The sequence below is a fragment of the Mastacembelus armatus genome, chromosome 15 (genome assembly GCF_900324485.2).
Source record: "Mastacembelus armatus chromosome 15, fMasArm1.2, whole genome shotgun sequence".
Classification (NCBI taxonomy): Eukaryota; Metazoa; Chordata; class Actinopteri; order Synbranchiformes; family Mastacembelidae; genus Mastacembelus; species Mastacembelus armatus.
The window spans coordinates 11,689,285-11,713,324 of NC_046647.1; the positions used below are offsets into that span (position 1 = coordinate 11,689,285).

Genomic DNA, 24,040 nt, shown 5'->3' on the forward strand with positions numbered 1-24,040 from the left:
AATGCAATTCAGTATTCAGGTGGTTTTACCTTCAATACATTTAAGAGAATTTTTTTTTTTCCACAATCAACAATAAAAAGAGGATTATCTTTATTACGAACTGTACATAAACACACGGTGCAAAGGCACACTTCATCTCTAATGTATATTACAAGACAAAATGTACATTTTTGATAGAAAGTAGATTTATAAAATATTTAAGCAATTTAAAAGAAATTAAGTTGAAAAAAGTAAAACTGCTGTTTAGAACTTGCCGTGGTTCAATGTTCTCTGTTAGATTTATGCCAAATGTGAGTTCAGCTTCTCCCCAAATGGTCCACACTTGTCATCTGATATCATGAGACTGAAAACATTTATGTAGTCAGTACAGCAGCTCAATACGAACAAGATATATACAACAAAAGGTTAAAAATTAGAAAATATTCCAACAGTTCTTGGTCTGAAGAAAACTGATCTATAATAATCTTCATAATCCCACTGAAATGATAACTCATTTTGACTGTACTGTCAATAACATAAAATGAAACTTCTGTGAAGGAGATGGAATATAAGCTACAGGCCTCATAAAAACAAACTGCTCCACCAGCAGCCAACTTAGCCAAAGCAGTCTGAACCAACAAGAAACAGTGAAAGTCTTTCTTAGAACTCCACGTGCTTGCTAGTGGGCTTTAGAAAACATAATTACGAATAGCTGTCTTTTGAACTTCTGCGTCCATTCTCATAATCAGAGTCACGTCTGTGTCTGTGTCTGTCTTTGTGACGGCTGCTGTAGTCATCGCTGTGGTGCCTCTCTTTCCTCTTCTCGCCATAGCGGTCATCTGAGTGTCCATGGTGCCTACTTCGCTCTCTGTACTTGTCGTCATAGCTGCGCTCATGCTTTTTCTCCCGGTCATGGTGTCGGCTCTTTTTCCCATGATGGGAGTCCCTGTGGTGACTGTGCCTCCCGTGGTGATCTCTGTCCTCTGTGTTACGTGGCCTCTCCCAGGGGTCACTGTATCTCTCCTCCCTTTTGAGGTCTTTGGCCTGGGATGGAGGCGGGTCAGAAGGTTGAGAATAACCCTCAGAGTACTGGGACTGAATAGTGTGTGAAGTGCTGTCCTGACCCCATGGTGTAGTATCGATCTTATCCTGGGTGGGTGGAGTGGGGAAAGTGTCGGGTGGAGGGCCAGTTGGGTGAGTGTAGCTGCCAGGTACCTGAGGCTGTTGCTGTTGCAGTGGGGCAGATGTGCTGTCGTACACTGGGAGAGATGGTGTTGCTTGTGGTCCCTGTGCTGTAGGGGAACATACTGCTGGAGTTACTACAGCACCTGCTTGGGACATGGCAGGCTCTTCCTTTTCACTAGGGACTGGCTGAACACCAGTTTGGTGTTGTTCCTCAGGTTTGTTCTTGGCCTGAGAAAGCTGTAGACATCCCTGGTGAAATGGTGCAGCTGCATCATTTCTAGTGCTGCTCAGTGCAGGAACAGGTTTAGGAATCGATATTGGGAGGCTGGCTTTATCCTTTTGTAGCACCACGATTTTCTCTTCATTCAGACTGGAGTATGCTGAAGATTTTTTCAAGATTCCACTTAAAGGAGGTTTTGAGCTACTTGTGTGATCTAAAGCAGCCTGGGATTTTGGCTGCAACAAAGAATTCCCTTCAGATGTTCCTTTTGCAGTTTCAGAAAAAAGGCGAACATCGCCTTTGTTTGCAGAGGAAGTAATGCTCGTTTCACTCCCACTTGGAGCCGGTGGCAGGCTTGCTAGGAAAGCTTCAGTTGATACATCTGGGGGCTTATCTTTCAGAGAGAGTGGCCCACCATGAGGCACCACTGCAGCATCTTTTACTGATGAGCTGTTAGCAGCAGACGCATCAGTCAGGCTGGATAGCTCTGGTTCAGCTTTAGGTGGTTTTGCTTCTTTCTTCTTGATAACAAATCGCTCTCGTGGTGTAGCAACCACTGGACTTTTTAAGTTTGCACTTGATGCCTCTGTTTTCTGGATCTTTTGAGTGACATCAGTAGTAGTTGCAGGTTTATCTCCTACATCTGGCAGAGGTGGCAATTCCCCACCCCACCCTACTAACACACCTGGAAGGAAGCGCAGTGGTTTCTGGGATTCCTGATTGCTGGTTTCCTTTGACTCAGATGGTTTTTCAAAAGTCTCTGTAACTGGCCCGACATCGACATCTTCAGTAGTGTTAAGAGGTTTGTCCTTCTCTTTTTTATGTGCAGTAGACAAGGAAGCAAGAAAGAATTTCTCCTCCTCCTCTGTTGCTCTGGTTTCTTTTGTTGAAATGGTAATGGGCTTGATTTCAGGAACAATCCTTGCAGTTTCATTCATGTCCACAGGAAGAAAATCCCTTTTCGGTCTCTGGCGAATTATTAGACCAAGGAGGAGGTTGGCACGGTTGTTTTCTAAACCTGTGACATAAAGAGATTAAGTTATATATCAGAAACGTTTGTACAAATTGCACACAAAAAATTAGTGTCCAAGAGAAAATAGGTCCGGTGTTTGGATTACCTGGCCCATCAAAGGGAACAAGCTGATGTGGAACTTTTTCAGTTGCACCCAACGGAATGAGATACATGTCCTTCACTTGTTTCAGGTTATTAGACACCACCCCAAAACGCCTACGACTGCTGAAGTAGGCATAGAGAAGAGTGTAGGAGATCTCATCCTCCTCAGTCTCAGGGGAGAAGCGAATCAGGCACACCTCCTTTAACACAAGAAAAAGCATGTGTCAGTAGAATCTTCCATCTATGTAAAGCTAAGAACATTCGACTAGGACTCTTCAATGATTCAGCTTTAATGTGAGATATGACAATTCAGATCAGATTGTTAACTGCAGCTTTTTAGTGACAAAAATGTGCTACATGATCCTTTGAGGAAGGAAAGCTGTCAAAAACTCACTTTTGTTCCAGTTGCCCGAATCTTCTCTAAATAATCCCACACTGTCTGTGGACTTATCCGTCCACCAACCTGAATGCTTTGTGGAAGGTCCTATTGGGAGGGGGAGGAAAAAAAGGATCAAACCAAACTGAAAAGTGCTTATTATCTAAAGGACTTTAACAGTCATTCAAACTCTGAACATGCTCTACTGGCCCACTTTACCTCAGTCAAGTTGTCTAAAACGCCTGAGACAGGAAAAGCTTTTGTCACTAGCTTTGCCACAGAGCACATATGAATAAATCCTCGCCACAAAGACTTCAAATTTGAAAGGAAAGCAGCCTCCTCATCTCTTCCAGTGGCATGATCCAACCTGTGACCAATATAACAGCAATGGAGCATGTTTGCAAAAATGAGTTACATGTAAGAACTATGCAGTGTTTGGGGGGGGGGGGTGCTGACCTTGCTTCATATCCCGGCTGAGCGTTTCGGAAGCTCTCCTCTAAAACAGTGTGGTGCAGGTCATCGTCTGTTGCAGGTGGGGTTGTGCTTTTCATCTCTTCTGCTTTGGTGGACTGCCTCCTGACAACTGTAGTGGCAACTTTGACTACTTTGGTTGGTACCTCCTCCACAGGGGGTGCCATGCGACCTTATAGAAGAAAAAACAGTAACTAAGAATATTGACATGCTGAGAGAGATGTTTTGCTTAGAGCAGAGCTTAACAACTAAGACCAGGATTTTTTAACATTTTGATCATGTTAGGGTTTACCTGTGCAGATTTTGCAATGTAGGTCAAACAAGTGAGACTTATGTTGGCTGGTAGTGTCTTTTTCTGTGTTGGTACTCTCTGCTTTCTTCTCTGAGGTTTTTACAGGTTCTGCTGAGACTTCTATTACTTTTGGTGGAGGCTCAAGCTGAAAAGAGGGATGTAAATGGCATTAAAGTCTTTTACTGGTCAAATTTAAATATAATGCAGACTAATATTACACCTGGTTCCTTACCTCTGCAGGCTCTGGTGCTTTCAATGGTTCTTGGCTTTCAATTTCAATTTCACCTTTATGGGTAATTTTAGTTATCGGCCGTCTCTCTGCCTCTCTTTGTTCTTTTTCAATCATTTCAATTGTCTATAAAACAAGGTGAATAAAGTTTTGCATTCCAAGATACAACAATACCCTTTTAAAGAAAAATATATCGAAAGGCAAAATATTTAAAATTTAAAATATTTTAAAACTTCTTGCTGTAGTTAACTCTAATATTAAAACTATTGTGAGCTATTAGGTGAACTACTGAGTTATCAAGGTAAATGAATGTAATAAGATCTTTAAGAAGCAAACATTCAGCATTACTTACATGTCGGTTCTCCCTTTGTCGCCAAGCAGCCAGTTCTTTCGAGGCCAGTTCCTCAGGACTCATTCGAATTAGGTTGCCAGGAGATATTTCCCCTTTGAGGACCCTCTTAAAGAGCACCTAAGCACAATTTAAAAAGATTAGGCAGTTGCAACTATGTGAAGTTTTACAAGTGGGACCACATCTAATTCCAAATGGTACTTACATTATTTTTTGTATCTTTCAGGTTAAACATTAAGCTTCTGTACTTGTTCTTGTACTTGTTGTCAGTGTCTTTATACAAATGAAAAAGCTCTCTCTCTGTCTTCTTGGCAACTTCAGAGGCCCGCTCCACTGAGATGTTCAGATCAGAATCCTTCAGCCTAAAATGCAGGATGTATCCCATTTGGTGTGCTTGGTTAAAGTGTTTCGTTAAACAAAGTGATGTAAATTTCAGTTGCTTATTAAATTGAATTATTTTTACTCATGAAATAAACTTACCTCTGTATCAAGATTTCTTTCAGAGAATCACGCACATTTCGTCTGACTGCCTCCGCAGACACGGGTTTCTTTGAGGCCGAAGATGATGGCTTACTTTTTGTCTCTTGTTTCACATGAACACCTATATGATGGTTGATATAAAATTTTGTTGCTATTTAATGATGATCATGTTTTTTTCCTTCTCTTCTGTACTGAACATTGAATTGCAAAGCCACAAGGTTGTAGATGTAGCTGTGGATGAATTTCAAGCCAATATACATAACATAAAAAATGTGTTGTGATTGTCTCCATTGAATCTTAGTTTGAAAATCCAGTGAACCCAGCCTAACCGTGAATCCACTGAGGTGGAAAAGTATTTTAAGTCTCAGTCCCTAGAAATTACCTGTTTTATGAGCTGCTTCTCTGACATCAGTGGACTGCCTTCTATCAGGATCCTGTTCAAGAAGAGAAGTGCAAGAGGCAAAGTAGTCCGATTATTAATATTGTTGGTTATCAAGAAAGAAATACAACAAAATGAAAATGCAAAAAACACCAACATTATGATCTCTCCCACCCTCAAAATACAGGTTAAAAAAAGTCAAGGGAGTTTTTTGTGCAGGAAAATGTACGAAACTTCGGTGAGTACACCATGTGAAGCGCACACACACGTGCAACCCTCCTTACAGGCAAAGTAAAAGCAAAAAGACAACAAACCCTTGTTTAGCAGTAACACTGGCTATGATAAATATCATAGGATGATTTAGCTGCAGGAACAAATAATATTTCCTTTGTGAGTTTGTAAGGTTAAGATTATTTTAACGAATAATCAAATTACACTCTAAAACTCATGCTAACACTGCTTACCTTTTTAACAGGCCTGACGCCCCCTGATGCAAGTGTCTGGGAGGGTCCTGGTCTGGGTTTGGGAGGCAGCTTATGATCCTGTACCTCAGTCTTTGCTTGAATTTCTGGTTGGGCTGTACTCGGGGGCTCAGGCTCCACCTTTTTGCTCTCCTCCTCACAGCACTTCAAACACACATACATCTGGTCCTGCTCCTCCATTTCACGTACCTTCATCAGGTCAAGACCAACACAGTCTCCGTGAAACCAGTCGTCACAGCGACCGCAGCCAACCATGAACCTAAACAAAGTAAGGCTGTAATCAATGGCATGTTTGCACATCCCGAGCATCAGAGTACAATGACACAGAACAAAAATTAATAGAAATTAATTAAATTAAAATTAAAAAGATATTAAAAATCCTTTGTTTATTTAAACACCTGTTTATTTTAACCTAGAAATGGATGGAAGACACTGAACCCTAGAAGCCCAGTAAAGTGCACTGTGTAATAGAGTTTTTGTGGTTTTGCAGCTAAAATAGTGGCATTAATGGAATAAAAACAAATGAGAAATATGTTGATGTACACTAGGAAGACATACTCTTAAGCATAAGAACATTTTTACCTGATACCAAGTAGTAATGTTATAAAAGTAATGACATGTAATTATTAGCATATCAAATCACAACACATTACAATGAATAACTTACATCACTGTGTGGTGGCATCAAAAATATTTTATATCCAGGCTTTCTGGACAATGGATTTCATCATTCTACTGTCATATATTGCATAGTACCATCCAGTTTTCATTAGGTACTGCAGAACTAACAAATTTAATAAAATGTAGCCTTTGTGTAATTTTATTGCATATGCATGAGACTAAAAAGGTTAGTTATTGAGGCAGAGCTCTTTAGCCACAGTCTTTAGAGGTTGCTATACACCACCAGATGTCACTGTGGTTCCTTTGTTTAAACCCTTGAAAGTTTCAAATCTTTCTTCAGAAAAAATAGTCAGAAAGCCCCAAAGTGTAATAAGGTTTCATCCACCCATCACTATTACTGACTGTAAGAAGTCAGGTGCAAAAATAATGATTAATGAGCTCTGTTTCCTTTCATTCTGCCTGTCATCTCAAGTCTTTAAATCTGTCAAGCATTGCATGCAGTGTTAACTAAATGTACAGTCAACAATTCAATGCTTAATGTCCTGTGTCAAGTCAAATCTCCAACATACTTGAGTAACAAATTGTATACACTTACATGTTATTATGGTGTTTCTTGCATAGACCACAGCAGTTGTTTCCATCCCAAGCAGGCTCGTTGTAACCAGACTGCTCCTCAGCTGTTTCCTTCTTTACAACAGGAGCATTATCTGGAATGAACAGCTGTGGCTCATCAACGGAGATGCTTCTTGAATTTTTACTTTTCTGTTTTTGAAGGAGTTTTTCTGGCTTTTTCAGTTTCGGTTTCTCCTGCCCATCGTCTTCTGCTGTTTTTAAAGAAGGGCCTGGACGACTGTGTGTTGGGTGAGCGGTCTCAACTTTGGAGCTGTTGTGAGGATGAGTAGGTTTAGTTGGTCCCTGCTGATCACCAACACGGTTGCCAGATGATGGGCTCTTCTTCACTAATGAGCTAGGTGTATTAGGTATTTTTGACTTCACTTTCCCTTCTCCAGTGCCCTGTATCTTTTGCACTTTAGTAGCATGCTCACATTGGGTGTTTTCTGCAGGTCTTTTCAATGGTGTGATATCTTTCTTTTCTTTTAGAGATTTAGTTTTTTGCAAGTCCCTTTGGATGTTTTTGGATGGTGTGTTTTGGGATACTTGATCCTCCTTGATTATGTTACCTGGTTTACAGGAAATCAAGTCCTTATTCTTTTTAGGAGTCAGTCCTTTTTTAGACTTTAGCAGATTTTTGGCCACAATCTGCTGTTTCTCCTTATCATCAGTCTTATTACAAGCAGAGCTCTTGCTTTCATTGTTTTGTGGCAATTTGATGTCTTCTTTTCCTTTATTGGCTGGACTTTGTGTTCCAGGATTGTCACTCTGATTGTCAAGTTTTGTTTCTTTCATGCAGGGACTCTCTGTTAATGCACCATTGGTGGTTTGCACATCATTAGGATTCACATATGGGCCCAGGCCAAGGGCTGCATCATCAGAAGAGCTCTTCTCAATTACATCCATTTCTGCCACATTCTCTGGTACAGGATTCTGTACATTGACAGCTTCATCAGGTAACGTGGACGAATTATTGTCCTTACTGTATGAAATACCATCATCAAAACATGCAGGCTGGTTTGTATCGTTTTGTGTGTAAGAAGGTCCTGGAAGCAATTCAATCCTGAATCCTCCAATTGTAACTGTCAATCGTCTCAATACAACAGTAGGTTTCAGCCATGATCCACCATCGAGATCATTAACATTGATACGCCCTCCCAGACTTAATTCTTTCTTCAGTTGGGTTCCTTTAACTCCTTTTTTAATGAGAAAAGACTTCTGTAGCCTGTTGGCTGGTTTCCGTCCTGGTCGTCCTCTTGTCATGATATTGGTGGAGGCGCTAGCTGGTTGTGGAGCACTATATTCTGTTTTCAACAAGATGGAAAGCATGACCAAATATGCCTGATCATCTCTATTTTAAAAGATGTCATATGATGGAAACAGGAACATAATTGAATATGCACTTACCATGTTCTAAATTACATGAACGCTTCTTTGGTCTACCAACAGGGCGCTTAACTTGTGTGGTCTCTGGAGCTGTCAGTTCACCGCTGAGGCCTGTGGATGCTGAACCAACATCAAGACCTGCCAACAACAACCAAAATAAATAAAGGCAGTTTGTTGCTTTGCATATTCATGAAAGAGGAAAATAATGTTCTAAAAATCTAAAACACTAATATTAAAATATAAATTGCAATAATCAAGGCAATGGTTGAAAATTACCCAACTGTTGTATCAAATTATACTGTCTCTTCAAAATATTATATATAAGCATATAAAAAGAAATAAAAACATCACTAAATTCAACCAGATTCAGATTATTCCCTAAGTGTTGCATGTCTTTTTCCATTCAAAAACATATTAACCAAGAATCGTTTGTTAGTAGCATATATTATTTAACTTTTAATCAAAACCTGGAGTGAGAACAAACCTACATTTAGATATTCTGACCATCTGTTTTGTTTGTTGACATACCTGTTGAACCAGCAATCTGAAAAGTTGAGTCCTCGTTTTCCAGCAGATTAAACTGAGAGCTTGCACATCCAAACATGGGATCCTTGTCACTGAGCATGTTCTTTAGCGAATCTTTCGGGTGGAGTCCTGTCCCAAACTCATTACTGGCTTCACATTCCAAATTCTGGCCTGTTATCAGGGAGTCGTCTAACTGGTCACTGGGTATTAAATGATTAAAGGTGTCCACAATATCCATGAATGCTGCTGCCTTCCTGCATCAAAACAACAAAGACATGGGGAACCTATTATTACTACTACTACTTGTATGATGGTATTTTAGGGCCAAAAATATAACAAAATTCTGAGGACCAAGTCAGAATATTCTGAGAATAAAGTCAGAGTAGGCCCTACATTTTTTTCAACGCTAAAAGTCAAAATTCTGACATTAATATCAAAATATTCTGAGAATAAAGTCAGAACAAACAGAATAATTTGGAATACTCTGAGAATAAAGTCAGAATAAAGTCTGAATATTCTGACAACAAGTTATGAATATTTTGCCAAAAATTCAGTATATTGTCTATAGGTCAGATTTTTCTAGGGAGAACTTGTAGCCTTTTTGAGATGGACCATTCAGTGTTAACCTACAAATAGAGGTGGAGGATTCAGTAACAAAATATTCTATAATAAGGAGACTCCTGTTCTCCTTGGTCTTTATGTGCATCAACATTGAATTATAATCAGTGTTTGGACTTTTAACATTTAGCTGTGGATAAAGTGTAATTGTAGAGGCGAAAAAGGCAGACCGATATACTTGAATTTGGTCTTAGTAGTTCATCTTGACCAATGTGGCACTGCCAGAGACTTTATTGTAACAGTGTTCTGACATTACTCTCAGAATATTACAACATTATGCTGAAAACATTATTTATAAAGTGGCCCTAAAATGCCTTCATAAGGCAGCATGCGCATCATCAAACACAGAATGTAACTGATTTGGTTCAGGAGACTAATACTTCAATGCCAAACTACAGTATAGAAAAATTATCAGTGTAACTCCTGGTAGGTAGATTACTAACAACTTTAGAGCAAGTATATATTGTCTGTTCAGCTGTTTACATTAGGGCCATCCCTGTATCTTAGATAATTGCTAAACGGTTAAACACAAAAGGATCAGATAGCTTCAAACTTCGGGTCTGTGATGTCTCCATCAGCTCTAAATGCTTACATGGTCTGCCCTCCTGCTACGTTAAGCCAGCGTCGCTAGCATCTTCATTTAGCTACGTGTATCATCAGTGTTTACATCCCTAATACTGTGCACTGTGACATTAAATAAATCTGGGGCATGCTCACGTATATGCAAGAAAGCTACTCCCATAAGGTTAGCCAACTTCGATCCATTTTGAAGAATTTAGCTAACGTTAAATGACCTGCAAGTTAGCGTTTTAAAAGCAAGTATGAGTGCACAACCTGGAGCAGGCCAGAGCTAAACAGTGCGTAAAACCAACATCTTTCTTACTTAAATCTGTTGCAGGTCTCTGGACGGGTTGGTTTCATACAACCTGAGACAACTTTACGTCCATATGATACACTGAGTATGTGTGACCAGCTCCTACCAATGAGCTGTTAGCTAGCTAGCATGCTAACGTTAGTATGCGGCTAACGACAACCTGCTTATAAGCTAACGGTAACTTATGGAGGAAGTCAACACCCAAGGGTGCTCATTGGTTTAAACTTTATTAGTGTTATCATAAAAATCGCTTGCATGAACAAACCAAGGTGTCGGACCTACTAAAACACGTTGCACAGCGTGTGTAAATATTCACTTACAGAGCTCGAAGCTAAATCGGTGCTACATGCTAGCTAGGTCGCGTTAGCATAGGCCCTAGATACCAAGTTTGTTTGTAGCCTGAGCGCTGCAGGCGGACGGTAGAAGAGCGCATCCGCCTGCTCGTAGTTTGGACGCTGAAAACCATATATTTTCAGATATATATAAACCTCCTACCCCCTCTCTTGCCGCAGTGCTGTCTCCAACTCGTGTAAGGTTACATTCTAGCACAGCTGCTCCCAGTAACTTCCTCTAACTCGGCCGTCATTCGTCCCGCTGCTGCAAAGCCCCCGACAGGCAGCGCCGCGGGTCACGTGGCTTGTGTTTACAGCTGATACCTCTCTACGAGTTAGTGATCAATCCTTGTCTCAACGTGAGTCAGATACCATTCACAGTCATTGTTTCAAACACATTCAGTCCAACAGAGAAAACGAAAAGGAGACAGAAAACTGTTTCCATTTGTGTTTATTGAAAGTGAAAAATTTGAAACCCTTTTGAATGGAAGTTATATAATTTCCATCATTTCAAAAGCTGCTTCTAGCTTTTGTGTGCAATGTAAAATATGCATATTCACTGCATGCATCTACACCACTAACCACATTATTAAAATTGTAATCACAAAAGTGTTGGTCTGCAAAAAAAGAAAACTACAAATTAGTAAATGAAAAAATTAAGAAGGTATGTAAATATTTTGCCAGTGTTGGGGTATACTGCTGTCAGTGCTATTATTTCAGTGCTATACAAACATAAAACTGGGTGTGACAACAGTTAGAGTAAGAAATCCTGTTTGACCCAGGGTGTACCCTGCCTCCCGCCCAATGTCAGCAACTATCAGAAGGATATCATGATGGATGGATGGAACACATAAAACTGCTATTCCTCTGTCTTCTGTTTTAAGTCACTAAATCTTAATTCACAGTTGGAGAAAATGTTCACACTAACTGTAATTCTAAATCAGGTTTGCATACTGCCAGTGTCTGTGGCTGAGTAGGTTTTGTTTCAAAAAAATGAAGCCAGGCCAACAGTACTGCTGGTCACATGAACCGGAGGCTGATAAATAAGGTGACTGTTTCATTAACAATACCTGTTTACTAAAGGTGCTTAAGAGCCCTGAAAACCAGGCAACTCCTGTTGAAAGTGAACAATCTGTGGTGGAATAAAAATAGCTGATAATATTTCATAAACATACCATACTTATGTCAATTCATCATAGGTTCCTATTATATTGTCTAATACAATGTAATCAGGATAAAAAAATTCTTTAAATTGTCATTGAAATCTGCAATGGACTTTCACCCTTTCAACCCAAAGAGAGCTGGGATAGGCTCCAGCAGATCCCTGTGACCCTAATTAGGAATAAGCGGGTAATGGATGGTAGATAGATAATGGATGGATGTCATTGAGATAACTGCTCTTTTAATCGTTCATTTGGCTCTAATCCGTACCACAGAACATCATTTTCCAGAGCTGCCCAAGCCATCCGCTCTGTGTTAAATGTGGCAGCCCACTGTCCTGATGGAGAAACTACAATGGCACCTCCTGCACCTTGGACACGGTCTCCCATGTACTGCAGAGACAACTGTGTAGCATCTGCTACTGATTTGCCTGTTTGTGGGAAAATAGAAATAAGAAAACGGATGAAAATAGCCATACCTACTCTTGTTGCTGTCATAAAACTGAGAGCAGTATACCACTGCAATCACATACAGGAGACCAGTGATCCTGTAGTAAATCATTTCTTTTCTTTTAAACACACATCACAATTGTCATTTTCGTTATTCATTTTACTGTTCACTGTTTAATAATCAATCAAACTACTGATATGTAATAATATTGAGACCCAGTAATGTCTAACACATTGTACAGGCTTTGTCTTGAAGTAGAGAGGTTAAACATATGCTATCTTACCTTGTTCTATATGTGACAGGATGAGTCTGGCCAATGTAACTTTAAGAATAGACTCTCCATGGCCGGTACAAGACACTGCACCACTGAAGTTATCTGCATATCCTCCAGAGCCTTATTTACAAGACAACAGAAAAAACATCAAACCATCTTTTACATCTGCTCAGTTTCAAACATTACAGTCCTTGGATACTATCAGAAGTTAAATTCAAGAAAATCAATAAACACTTTCGAGCTTTAAAAGTAAATTCTTTAGATAAAGTATTTGCAACAAATGATTAAGGCTGATGATTTTCAACCTTTAACTGCAATTAACAATACTATTGACAGTGTAAACTGTGTTATTTGAAAATGTTGAGTAAATGAAGTCATACCAATGATGGGAGAGTCTCCCACTCGTCCAACCATTTTATTTCTGATCCCTCCAGTTGATGTGGCACATGCAACATTACCAGTGTGGTCCACAGCTACTGCCCCAACAGTATCATGGGTCCTAAAATGACACAAATATTATAATGCCAAGTAAAAGCATATACAGTGTCCATCAACTATGTTTGGCACAGTACATGAGGTAAATTTGAGTTGTTTAATTAATGTCAATAGCCTATATATGCAGCAAATAAATTATAAAATAAGTCCTGGAGAGTTTTATGTTCACTGAACAGTAGAGCATCTACATTTAGTTTATTTACAGCCGAACGGGGCAGTTACGTACCACTTAACGTTAAAATCTTCCATCACTCCAGTAATGTAATTCTTGTGTTTCTCCCATTCTTTCCGCTCATACTCAGTCACCAGAGCATCAGTAGAAACTGTGTTCATACCAATGCTCTCTGCAAAAAGGTTGGCACCTACATCTGTCAGCATGATATGTGGAGTCTGAGAATTCCCATGGCAACCAATATGTAACAAAAAAAAAAAAGTTACAATAGAAAATGTATTAATAATACAATGACTAATACATCTCAGTTAATTGTACATAAAAGCTGTTTGATGACAGCTAAAGGGATCCAAATCAGGAATAAATTCAGTGGTTTTCTAACAATCAGTGATCTCCTAATGTTTATGTAAAAAAAGGCAAAAGCCAAATTTTTAAAATGAGACCTTTTCCATAACTGCCCGGGCCAGTGAAATGGGGTTGGCAATATTCTTCACACATGACACAGCACCACATGCAAGTGTCTCTCCATCCATAATAATGGCATCCAGTTCCACCTCTCCGTCTGTATTTAGTGTTGCTCCATTCCCTGTAGTTAAATTTGACAATCAGTATGGTTTTTCCATAGGTCTCAAATATGTTTGTAGTGTAGCATAGGAAAAAGCAACAAATACATGATCTTTACTGCAATATTTTGCTTCACTGTAAGGGTGGCCAACTGATGTTCCGCAAGGGCCACTGTCCTTCTTATTTTCCAACTAACCCTGTTCTACAAACCACTGAATATCTGGATCAGGTGTGTAATCAGAAAATTGAGGACTAGCTAGACAAACCAGTTCTAGGAGTAATTCTGATTGGTCAATTCCAAGACTCATTGGGATTATTCGATTCTAGGACTCATTCTGCTTTGTCGATTCTAGGGATGATTCTGATTGGTTAATTTCAAGACTTATTGTTATGGTTGATTTCAGGGATAATTCTGATTGGTCGATTCTAGGGATGATTCTGATTGGACAGTTTCAGAGCAGATACAGTGCACATTTTGATTTGTTGATTCAACTTCCCCACTGCTCTGCAAAGTGGATAAAGAATGTGTCCTTTCTGCATGACTGATTGGAGACAGCTTGACACCTCTGAAAGCTTTTCCATGTGAACGTGTAGTACTTCTCAGACCCCTTCCTCAAGCTATTTATCATCTCTTTCAAAGATATGTACATCTTTGTCTTCAAATGAGTGTACTTTGTCCTTTAAATAGGGGGACCCTGCTGATTCTGGTCTTGAGGAGCTGCTACTCCTGTGCTGGATCTTCCTCCTTGTTTCCTCCTTGTTTCTCCAAAGGAGAGCTCTAAGCATTCTTCACTACATAGGACCATGTACACTATATTATACTTTATTACACTGTATTTCATGTTGTTCAACACTCATTGTGAGCCTATGCGTGCTGGTGCAGGTGCTCATGTATTATCACTTATTCTACCTGTAAACTTTGTGAAAACTTTGTGATGAATGCATGACCCTAGACTCGTGAATTACTGGCTGGTCTCTATATGTCCACTGAACATATAACCTGAACAACAGGTCAACCTAAAACCTAGGGAACCATCACATACAGATTCAAAATCCTTGAAACTGTGGCAGATTGTAGAATTCAGACATTTCCTTCAGGAAATACACCTGTACACTGGACAAATCTAGCCACTGGGGTAAAAAAAAAAATCTAACTACAATAGACAGAGTGGACAAGAAAATGAGAGGCTGGATGTTTTGCTTCTAAATTTGTGTGCAGGGGTAAGCATTATGCTTAGTGGCCAGGTATTTAATTCTATGTTACCTGCCACATCTTCACAAAGCCACCGGGTGGTGACAAACAGCAATAGAGCATAGACAGATGTATGATTTCTGTCCTGTTTGTATGTACAGTACTTGTAGAGACTTGTTTGGTGCATAAAATGTGTTCACACTAAAATAAAACTATGGCAAGATCACTGTGCTAACACTTGATCCACACTGATTCATTACATAAAAGTTATTTGTGATAGTCTCATTTAATTTTTAAGAAAAATTATTTTCAAAAAAATAGAATAAAAATAAATGAAGACATTGATTTTGTCAAAACTTGTACTAATTCTAAATATGTGGTAAAGTTGTTTTTTCAAACTGAAAAAACATTCACATATTTGCTTAAATCAAAATAATTAAAATTTGTATTCATTTCATTTTAAGTCTGTGTTGCCCACAAAATTACTTAATTTAATTAAGAGCAGAGTGCTGTAATAAAACAGCATAGAGGTGTCTGCCTTGTCTTTGGCAAGTTCACGTTTTTCAGGCTTGCTCTATTTACTGAAGGGACAATGAAGTTATAAAACTGCTGTCTATATCTAGCGTATAAACATTATGTATACCACAGTCTGTTTGGAAAAACGTAGATTATGTTAAGGGAACATATACAATGTAGGTGATTTAAAATGTACATTAGATTTTGGTGTAGGCCTCCTCTGGGATTTATGTTGCATTACAAAAACCTTGACTGAGGTTTGTGTAGAGGTAGAGGAACACTGCTGACCATTAGTTTGATTTTAGATGCAGTTGGCATCCCCACCAGCAGGTGGAGACAGTGAACTACAGATGAAATTAATTAAACTAATAAAGAATATAGTGATTCATGACTGCCCCTGCGTGAACAGGTACAATAGACTTAAGCTTTTTTACACTAATAACAGAAAAACAAGACAAGCTGTGTCCTAAACCAGATCCTAGGTGACCATCAGAAATGGATCTTGATTATTGGTCTGCATACCTGCATTAAAGACAGGGTTATCTTCCATAGTCCTCACTGATGCCTCAACAGCGTCCAGCGCACTCTCTCCTCTCTTCAGCACAGAAAACCCTTCACGTGCTGCAGCCTTTACTCCATCAACCAAGGTCTTGGCCAGTTCATCTGGTATGGTCCACGCTCCACCATGCACAAGTACGACTGCTGACATCTCAAGTCCTGCATAAAAAATATGTTTCATAAAATTTGAAAATGCTGGTTTATCTACACAGTCTTGTCTATTCATTTGAGGCCTACAAGCAACTCAAATACAAAAAGTTGTAAGTATTACCAAAAAACAAGAAGGAATAGTACAATTTTTAATGTATGTGGGAAAAAACCTTCCCATTTGCATCCTATGCACTGCTTATTCAAATGTCAACTGTGTGTCAAGTAATTTTTAGTTAATTCAGATGTTGTTAATTCAGACTAATCCAAACGTCTTCAGGCTGGAAACAACCTCACAGATCAAGTTCAAGATCATATGATCAAAACTTCCAGAACAGTAGCTAACTAGAACTTGATTTGTCAGCTGCTATTTCCAAGATAAACCATTAACTTTGACACTTGGTTCTGCTCGATTAGTCATTTACAGACAGCAGAGCAGCTACACCATCACTGCAACCATGTTTTCCATGCACGCATGGACTGTTTTAGTTCTTTTTAATAGTTTTCATCTGTTGCATTACTGTGTTTTCTACTATCTTCTCCAAACATTCTACATCATTATTTGTAATTGTATGATATTTATTAAAATAGGCCTAACATTTGGTTGTTGTTTTTTTTTCTCCTTGTTACGTTGTCATTCCATCATCCAGATTGCCTTTTACCAAGCCATTACTGTTCACAGGGCCAGGTAAATTAAATAGAAAAATACATACTTTACGTTGATGAGTTACTCTTCTCTGGTGCACTGCCTGACTCAGTATAACAAGGGCATATTTCAATTGTGCCAAAACCAAAACAGAACATTTCTAGGCAGCAGCAGATTAAATTCAAACAAGTTTTTAGGTTTTGAAGTGTGAGTCGCTACCCGAACGTTTGTTTCTCTGAAACACCATAAATGCACCCCTCTTGTTAATTTCATACAGCTGGTTGAATCACGACAACAAAACATATGGACTTTAGTTTCCTTACCTTTCCTGGACATCCCGGGGGAGAAATGTTGCTTGACAGTCACGTGGTTTTGAGGGACACTCAATTTGTACGGTAGCCTTAAGGTGCAAAACACAACGACATTTCATGAAACACAATGGCAAAATAAAAACCAACATTTAGAAAAACACAGTAATAGAAGAGAAAACGATGTGACAGTTCAGAAAAATTACAGAAAATGTAGTTCTTTGTGATTGGATACCAGAAGACACAAAGTTTGGAAAATGTAAAAATACAACTGGGAAAGAAAAACCTAAAAACATGTTTGAAGCAAATGAAAGTTGCACAGGCAAACACAGGAACCGCAGTGGGAGAAAGTCGTTATGCTTTATCCAGAGACCAGTCATATTTTCTAAAGAGCATTCGTGTTTTTCCAAAGACAAGTCATATTTCTTTGGACCAGTCGTATTTTTCTGGACCAGTTGTATTTTTCAGACAAGTCATTCTATTTGACCACCTGTATTTTCCTGAGACCAGTCGTATTTTATTGGAACAGTTGTATTTTACTGGACGTCATATTTTATTGTATCAATCGTATTTTATTGGACCAGTCGTCTTTTATTGGACCAGTCGTATTTTTCTGAGACCAGTCGTCTTTTATTGGACCAGTCGTATTTTTCTGAGACCAGTCATTTTTTATTTGACCAGTCAAATTTTATTGAACTAGTCGTATTTTATTCGACCAGATCTATTTTTCAGAGACCAATCATATTTTACTGGACCAGATGTACTTTATTTGACAAGACGTATTTTTCTGAGACCAGTGGTATTTTTCAGACAAGCCATATTTTATTTGACCAGTCATATTTTATTGGACCAATCATAGTTTATTTTACCAGTCTTATTTCTCTGAGTCAATATATATGTTTGAGCCTGAAAAATATGTCAAGTCTCTGAAAAATACATCTGAGCCTAACATATCCTTCTGAGCCTAAAAAATCCATCTGGTTTCTGAAAAATACATCTGGTCCTGAAAAATATGTTTGCCCTTTGAAAAATACATCTGAGCTTGAAAAATACATCTGGCTTCTGAAAATTACATCTGGTCTCTGAAAAACACATGTGAGCCTGAAAAATACATCTGGTTCCTAAAAAATACGTCTGGTCCTGAAAAACATCTGGTCCTGGTCCTGAAAAATACCATTGGTTTCTGAAAAATATGTTCAGTATCTGAAAAATACATCTGGTCTCTGGAAAATTTGTCTGAGCCTAAAAATTATGTCTGGTCTCAGAAAAATACATCTGAGCCTGAAAAATATGTTGGGTCCTGAAAATTACATCTGGTCTCTGAAAAACACATCTGAGCCTGAAAAATACGTCTGGTTTCTAAAAAATACGTCAGGCCCTGAAAAGTACGTCTGGTCCTGGTCCTGAAAAATACCTGTGGTCTCTGAAAAATATTTCTGAACCTGAAAAATACACCTGGTTTCTGAAAAATATATCTGGTTTCTGAAAAATACATCTGAGCCTACAATATCCTTCTGAACCTATAAAATCCATCTGACCCTGAAAAATACGTCTGGTGTCAAAAAAACACGTCTGGACTGGCTAAAAAATAAGTCTGGTTTCTAAAAAAATATGTCTGAGCCTAAAAAATATGTCCGGTCTCTTTAAAATACATCTGGTTTCTGAAAAATATGTTTGCTCTCTGAAAAATACATCTGATCCTGAAAAATACTTCTGGTCCTGAAAAATACGTCTGGTCCTGAAAAATATGTGTGGTCTCTAAAAAATATCCCAGGTGGGCGTAAACGAATTTCTCTTCACTGAGAAATGGCTGTAGTGAACACATTTTTCCAGAAAAGGGAGGAGCATAGGGTGACATATAAGAGTGGAGGCAGGAGCACACAAGTTGATTACATCTTGTGCAGATGTTTCAACCTGAAAGAGATCAGTGACTGCAAAGTAGTGGCTGGGGAGAGTGTAGCCAGACAGCATAGGATGGTGGTGTGTAGGATGACGCTGGTGGTGAGGAAGATGAAGAGAACAAGGGCAGAGCAGAGGACCAAGTGGTGGAAGTTGAAAAAGGAAGAGTGTTGTGTGGCTTTCAGGGAGGAGCTGAAACAGGTTCTGGGAGGTCAGGAGGTTCTTCCAGATGACTGTACAGCTACAGCTAAAGTGATCAGGAGACAGGTAGGAGGGTACTTGGTGTGTCATCTGGAAAGAGGAAAGCAGATAAGGAGACTTGGTGGTGGAATGAGGAGGTTCAGGAGTGTGTTAAGAGGAAAAGGTTAGCTAAGAAGAAGTGGGACACAGAGAGGACAGAAGAGAACAGACAGGAGTACAGGGAGATGCAGAGTAAAAGGAAGGTAGAGGTGGCAAAGGCCAAACAAAGGGCGTATGAGGATTTGTATGACAGGTTGGACTCTATGGAGGGAGAGGTGGATTTGTACAGGTTGGCGAGGCAGAGAGACAGAGATGGGAAGGATGTGCAGCGGGTTAGAGTGATCAGGACAGGGATGGAAATGTGTTGACAGGTGCCACAGGTGTGATGGAAAGATGGAAGGAATACTTTGAAGAATTGATGGATGAGGAAATTGTTAGAGAGCACAGAGTAGAAGAGGCGACTGTTGTGCAGCAGGAAGTAGCAAAGAGTCTGGAGTGGCAGAGAAGTATGTTCGAGTGGTGCAGGACATGTATGAGAGCTGTAAGACAGTGGTGAGGAGTGCTGTAGGGGTGACAGAGGAGTTCAAGGTGGAGGTGGGACTGCACCAAGGATCGGCTTTGAGCTCCTTCTTGTTTGCTGTGGTGATGGACAGGCTGACAGATGAGGTTAGACAGGAATCTCCGTGGACCATGATGTTTGCAGATGACATTGTCATCTGTAGTGAGAGCAGGGAGCAGGTGGGTGAAAATCTAGAGAGGTGGAGATTTGCTCTGGAAAGGAGAGGAATGAAGCTGAGCCGCAGTAAAACAGAGTACAGGTGTGTAAATGAGAGGGACTCAAGTAGAACGGTGAGGATACAGGGAGTAGAGGTAAAGGTGGAGGATTTTAAGTACCTAGAGTCAACAGTCCAGAGTGTCAGCAAGAATGAAAGGAAAGGTGGACAAGACAGTGGTGAGACCAGCAATGTTGTCTGGTTTAGAGACAGTGGCACTGAGAAAAAGACAGGAGGCAGAGCTGGAGGTAGCAGAGCTGAAGATGTTGAGGTTCTCTCTGGGAGCGACGAGGATGGATAGGATCAGGAATGAGGACATCAGAGGGACAGCTCATGTTAGATGTTTTGGAGAAAAAGCCAGGGAAGCCAGATTGAGATGGTTTGGACATGTTCAGAGGAGGGACAGTGAATACATTGGTAAAAGGATGCTGAGGTTAGAGCTGCCAGGAAGGAGGCCTAGAGGAAGACCAAAGAGGAGGTTCTTGGATGTAGTGAAGGAGGACATGAGGATAGTTGGTGTGGGTGAGGAGGATACAGAGGATAGGGTTAAATGGAGGCAGATGATTCGCTGTGGCGACCCCTGAAGGGAGCAGCCGAAAGGAAAAGAAGACTAATCGAATAAATAAACAGCCGATTCATCAACAATAAAAAATGATGATTAGCTGCAGACCTAGCAATCTGAGTTTCCACTTTAATAAGATCTTTGTTAAAAACATTTCCGTTTTTAGGCTGTTTCTAATGTTGAGTTTGAAAGATATGATGATTCTGTGGTCATTTTCAAAGTTCTAATGTCAAAACTCATTTACACACATAAGCTTTACTTTAGAATGTTCCTTATTGCAGTCTTTCTAAAAACAGAACCGCAAAACCATCCATAATTCAAGTCTGGAGATTGTAACACCACTATAGGCTGTTCTTTTTTCAGGGTTGCAGTGTTATCTAGAGATCACATACACATGTCACTCTTGAAAAAGAGTCTCTCTTTTCTGAGCTTTTTTACAGCCACCAGAATTGGAGATAGCAGCTTTCTAAGATCCAGCATTAATAAAACTGAGTCAGATTCAGTGCAGGATCCTCAAAGGGCTCGAGTGTGTGTCTGTTTGGCCTGGATGAACATTACCTCGCTCAGTCGCGTCAGACTTTTTAATCATACTTTTTTTGCAAAGTCATTGACAGATAAGTGAAGTCAACAGGGTTGCCTTGCTTCTACATAATGTGTGTGATGAACATGTGTTGCTAGAATAGTGATGTGGTAATATTTCACTCTTTGGTGGCAGCTTTATGTAGGAATGTGCTGATAGTCCAATATGGGCTGGGATAGAGATGGGATAGGATGACACTCGACAAGACCAGCTGCTGCGTTCCCTCTGGATGTTCTGCTCAGCCATATGCTGAGCTGGGTGTGAGAGAGTACAGCTCATGCACTATAAAACATAATGTATGGTTATTGGGAAATTATACCAGAAAATAATTTTGCAAATATCAGGCTTATGCATATGAATAATCAGATAATGAGCCATTTGTGGTAAAAAAAAAAATGCTAAGACAAGCTCACACATCATAATGCACAAAACTCTAATCTGTGAGGTTAAAGTACCAGTATTCCTATCACACACATACATACAAGCATGGACACATAGAAGCCTACCCACCGATACAGTTCAGTCAGTTGGACCACTACCTCTGTTGAGGCGTGTGTATGACCAACAGCCAATCACAGCTAATGATTTGCACCCCTCCTCCTGTGTGGAGTTCTCGGTCACACGTGTCAAATCCTTATTGTGTGAGTGAAGCCAATCAGAGAGGAAACTGGTAGTAAAATAACAAGGAGTGTGATAGTAATTACTATCCAAGTTCATCTGAGAAGTGAGATCTGTTTTTGGATCTGAACTTTTCATGAAACGTAAGAGTCTGATTAGTTTTCAAGCAAAAGTTCAGCTAAATACAAACCAGAAGCCAATAGCTCAACACAGTATGAAATCATCTATAACACAGTTTGAGGCTGAAAAAGGTTGTAAAAACACACAGAACAACAGTTAAATGATAAATCCCAATTCTAATGACAGACTGTTTAATAATATGTAATTAATTTACGTTGTTCACACTAATCCACAATCTCTCAGCCATGAAATGAAAGTTTATTTATGGCAGTATCCAAATTATCCTGCTTGATCCGACCATCCAGATGAAACTGGTTGGTAACCAGATGAACGAAAATGAACTGCAGAGATAAACTACGTGTCCTTGAACCTTAGAAAAGACATACACCTGTTAACAGCCCAGAGGCTGTTGTGATTTCAGAAAATAAAAAGACCCTTTCACTGTTTTCATACTTTACTATGCTGTGGATATAATTGTGAATGGATAAAACTGCCGTTTTTGCTGATTATTCTGTACTCAGTAACTCATAACGATAAAATGAGAACATCAATTTAGGGGTCCTTTAAAAAACCCTGCTCCAGAGAGAACGTGACCTGACACTAGTATGGCACTGTAGTTCACCTTTTCAGCACAACAATGACCCAAAGCATAGAGCCAAGACAATGATGTAGTGGCTTTAGTGACCTATCCAAGAAGACTAGAAGGTGTCATTGATGCCAAAGGGGTTTTGGCAAATTTAGAATTTAGTGGACTAAATACTATTGAATCCACAATAGAGGTTAACTCTCTGGAGCTTACGGGCCTGCTGGTGAATTATATAATATGGTTGATTAAATTCAACTGCACTGTCATTATGCCATTAAGAGTGTTCTAAGAGATGACATGTTAAAAGCAACAAGTCTTTAGTGACCTTTGCTGCTCATATTAGATGGTTTGTTGCGTGTCGGCAAGCATTTATGAATATATATCAAATAGACTATCTTCCATTCATTTGTAAGTATAGCTTAATTTAAAAAAATGGAGATCAGTGCGTGTTAGGTTAGGCTTCAAGCAGTTCATTCATGCCTGGCTCTAGATGAGGAATCACATTTTGTTTTAAAAGAGATGGCCACCGTATGCTTTCTTGCACCTGGAAATGTCGGGATGGGTGTGAGGGGTGCTCAGAAAGTTGCATTCTGCAATGTGACCAGTAGATGGTGCTAAATCGTTCATATTTTACACATTGAACTTTGTGTAAAATATTGGTGTCAGTAAAAGTGGGATTTTATTTACTGCTGAGTACTTGGTAAAAGTCTCTTCTAAAATTCTCTCTCAGACCAACTCAACACAAATGAAAATTAGAGCCAAATGGGAGAGACATGTACAGAAAGGGGTCTGCACTTCTACACTGTTTACACTAAAGTAAAGATAGATTTGTTTATCTCTCACTGTCTGTAGAGTGTGTATACTATATAAAGAGGTACAGCGGAGGTGTCTACAGTATTTGAGGTTGACAGGCCCATGCATGCACATATGGTATGTTTGTGTCTGTCTGCTTGTGTGCATCCCTTGCACAAATAGTCCTTTAGGTCTGATATATCTGATACACATCTTTATGTCATCTTCTCTCAGGAAATGGTCTGATATTTTCTGCAGTTGTGGTACAGAGACAAGAGCCTCAGGCTGGGACTTGGATGGAAAAAACATTTAGGCAACAGGTGAGTGTCTGCTCTAAACCTTATTACTAGCAGTGATGGGAAGTAACTAAATAAATGTTACTGCACTGAAGTAACACTTTTATGGAGCTCTAGTTGTTTTACTTTGATATATCATTGTTTTGGTTCTTTTGTTGGTTGTGCATGTACTATGTGTTCTACAACTACTGAAAAAACTAACTTTGGACAGAATGTTTTAATGTAAACAGGAGTAATTGCATCATTTTTTGCAGTCGACAACTACCTTTTTCTCTGTTCCTCTGTGTGTAGATTCCCCCAGCCTGGCCCAGTCCAAGCAGACTGAGATGTCCCACCGGTGACACAGAGGGGGGCGGGGCGAAGGAGGACCCCTTGTTTAAGATCTTCCTGCTGCCACACATCACACCTTAACGCAGAGGTGTCAGAGCAGTGGTGATGACTTGAAACAAGTTTAAGTATTACACTGTACACAAAGGGTTAATAAGCAGCTTGCCCAAGCTGAAATGCCCACCCATCATCCACCCCCCTTGGAATGGACTATCCCATGGATTCACATGACATGTGTGC

At 39.6% G+C, this 24,040-nt stretch overlaps 2 protein-coding genes across 4 annotated transcripts; both read right to left on the minus strand.

Annotated features, from left to right (window-relative positions):
- Window positions 1-66: 66 nt before the first annotated feature.
- phf3 (PHD finger protein 3) lies at window positions 67-10,818 on the minus strand. Its single transcript, XM_026309523.1, has 16 exons — window positions 10,688-10,818; window positions 8,704-8,954; window positions 8,197-8,313; window positions 6,773-8,093; window positions 5,539-5,815; window positions 5,078-5,129; window positions 4,696-4,816; window positions 4,421-4,577; window positions 4,219-4,335; window positions 3,870-3,992; window positions 3,638-3,782; window positions 3,331-3,517; window positions 3,094-3,241; window positions 2,893-2,982; window positions 2,503-2,698; window positions 67-2,402 (listed from the first exon to the last, which is right to left on the minus strand). Exons 2-16 carry the CDS (start codon window positions 8,936-8,938, stop codon window positions 682-684), a joined length of 5,007 nt encoding a protein of 1,668 aa, XP_026165308.1. The 5' UTR covers window positions 8,939-8,954; window positions 10,688-10,818; the 3' UTR covers window positions 67-681.
- Window positions 10,819-10,957: 139 nt separating this feature from the next.
- Window positions 10,958-17,099, minus strand: LOC113131815 (isoaspartyl peptidase/L-asparaginase). Of its 3 annotated transcripts, none has more exons than XM_026309502.2 (7): window positions 17,023-17,099; window positions 15,871-16,065; window positions 13,520-13,662; window positions 13,131-13,294; window positions 12,790-12,908; window positions 12,419-12,529; window positions 10,958-12,115 (listed from the first exon to the last, which is right to left on the minus strand). In XM_026309502.2, exons 1-7 carry the CDS (start codon window positions 17,033-17,035, stop codon window positions 11,907-11,909), a joined length of 954 nt encoding a protein of 317 aa, XP_026165287.1. In that variant the 5' UTR covers window positions 17,036-17,099; the 3' UTR covers window positions 10,958-11,906. The 3 variants fall into 3 exon arrangements, with proteins under 3 accessions (XP_026165287.1, XP_026165286.1, XP_026165288.1); XM_026309501.2 differs by lacking the exon at window positions 17,023-17,099 and adding an exon at window positions 16,919-17,000; XM_026309503.2 differs by lacking the exon at window positions 17,023-17,099 and adding an exon at window positions 16,178-16,320.
- Window positions 17,100-24,040: the final 6,941 nt, after the last annotated feature.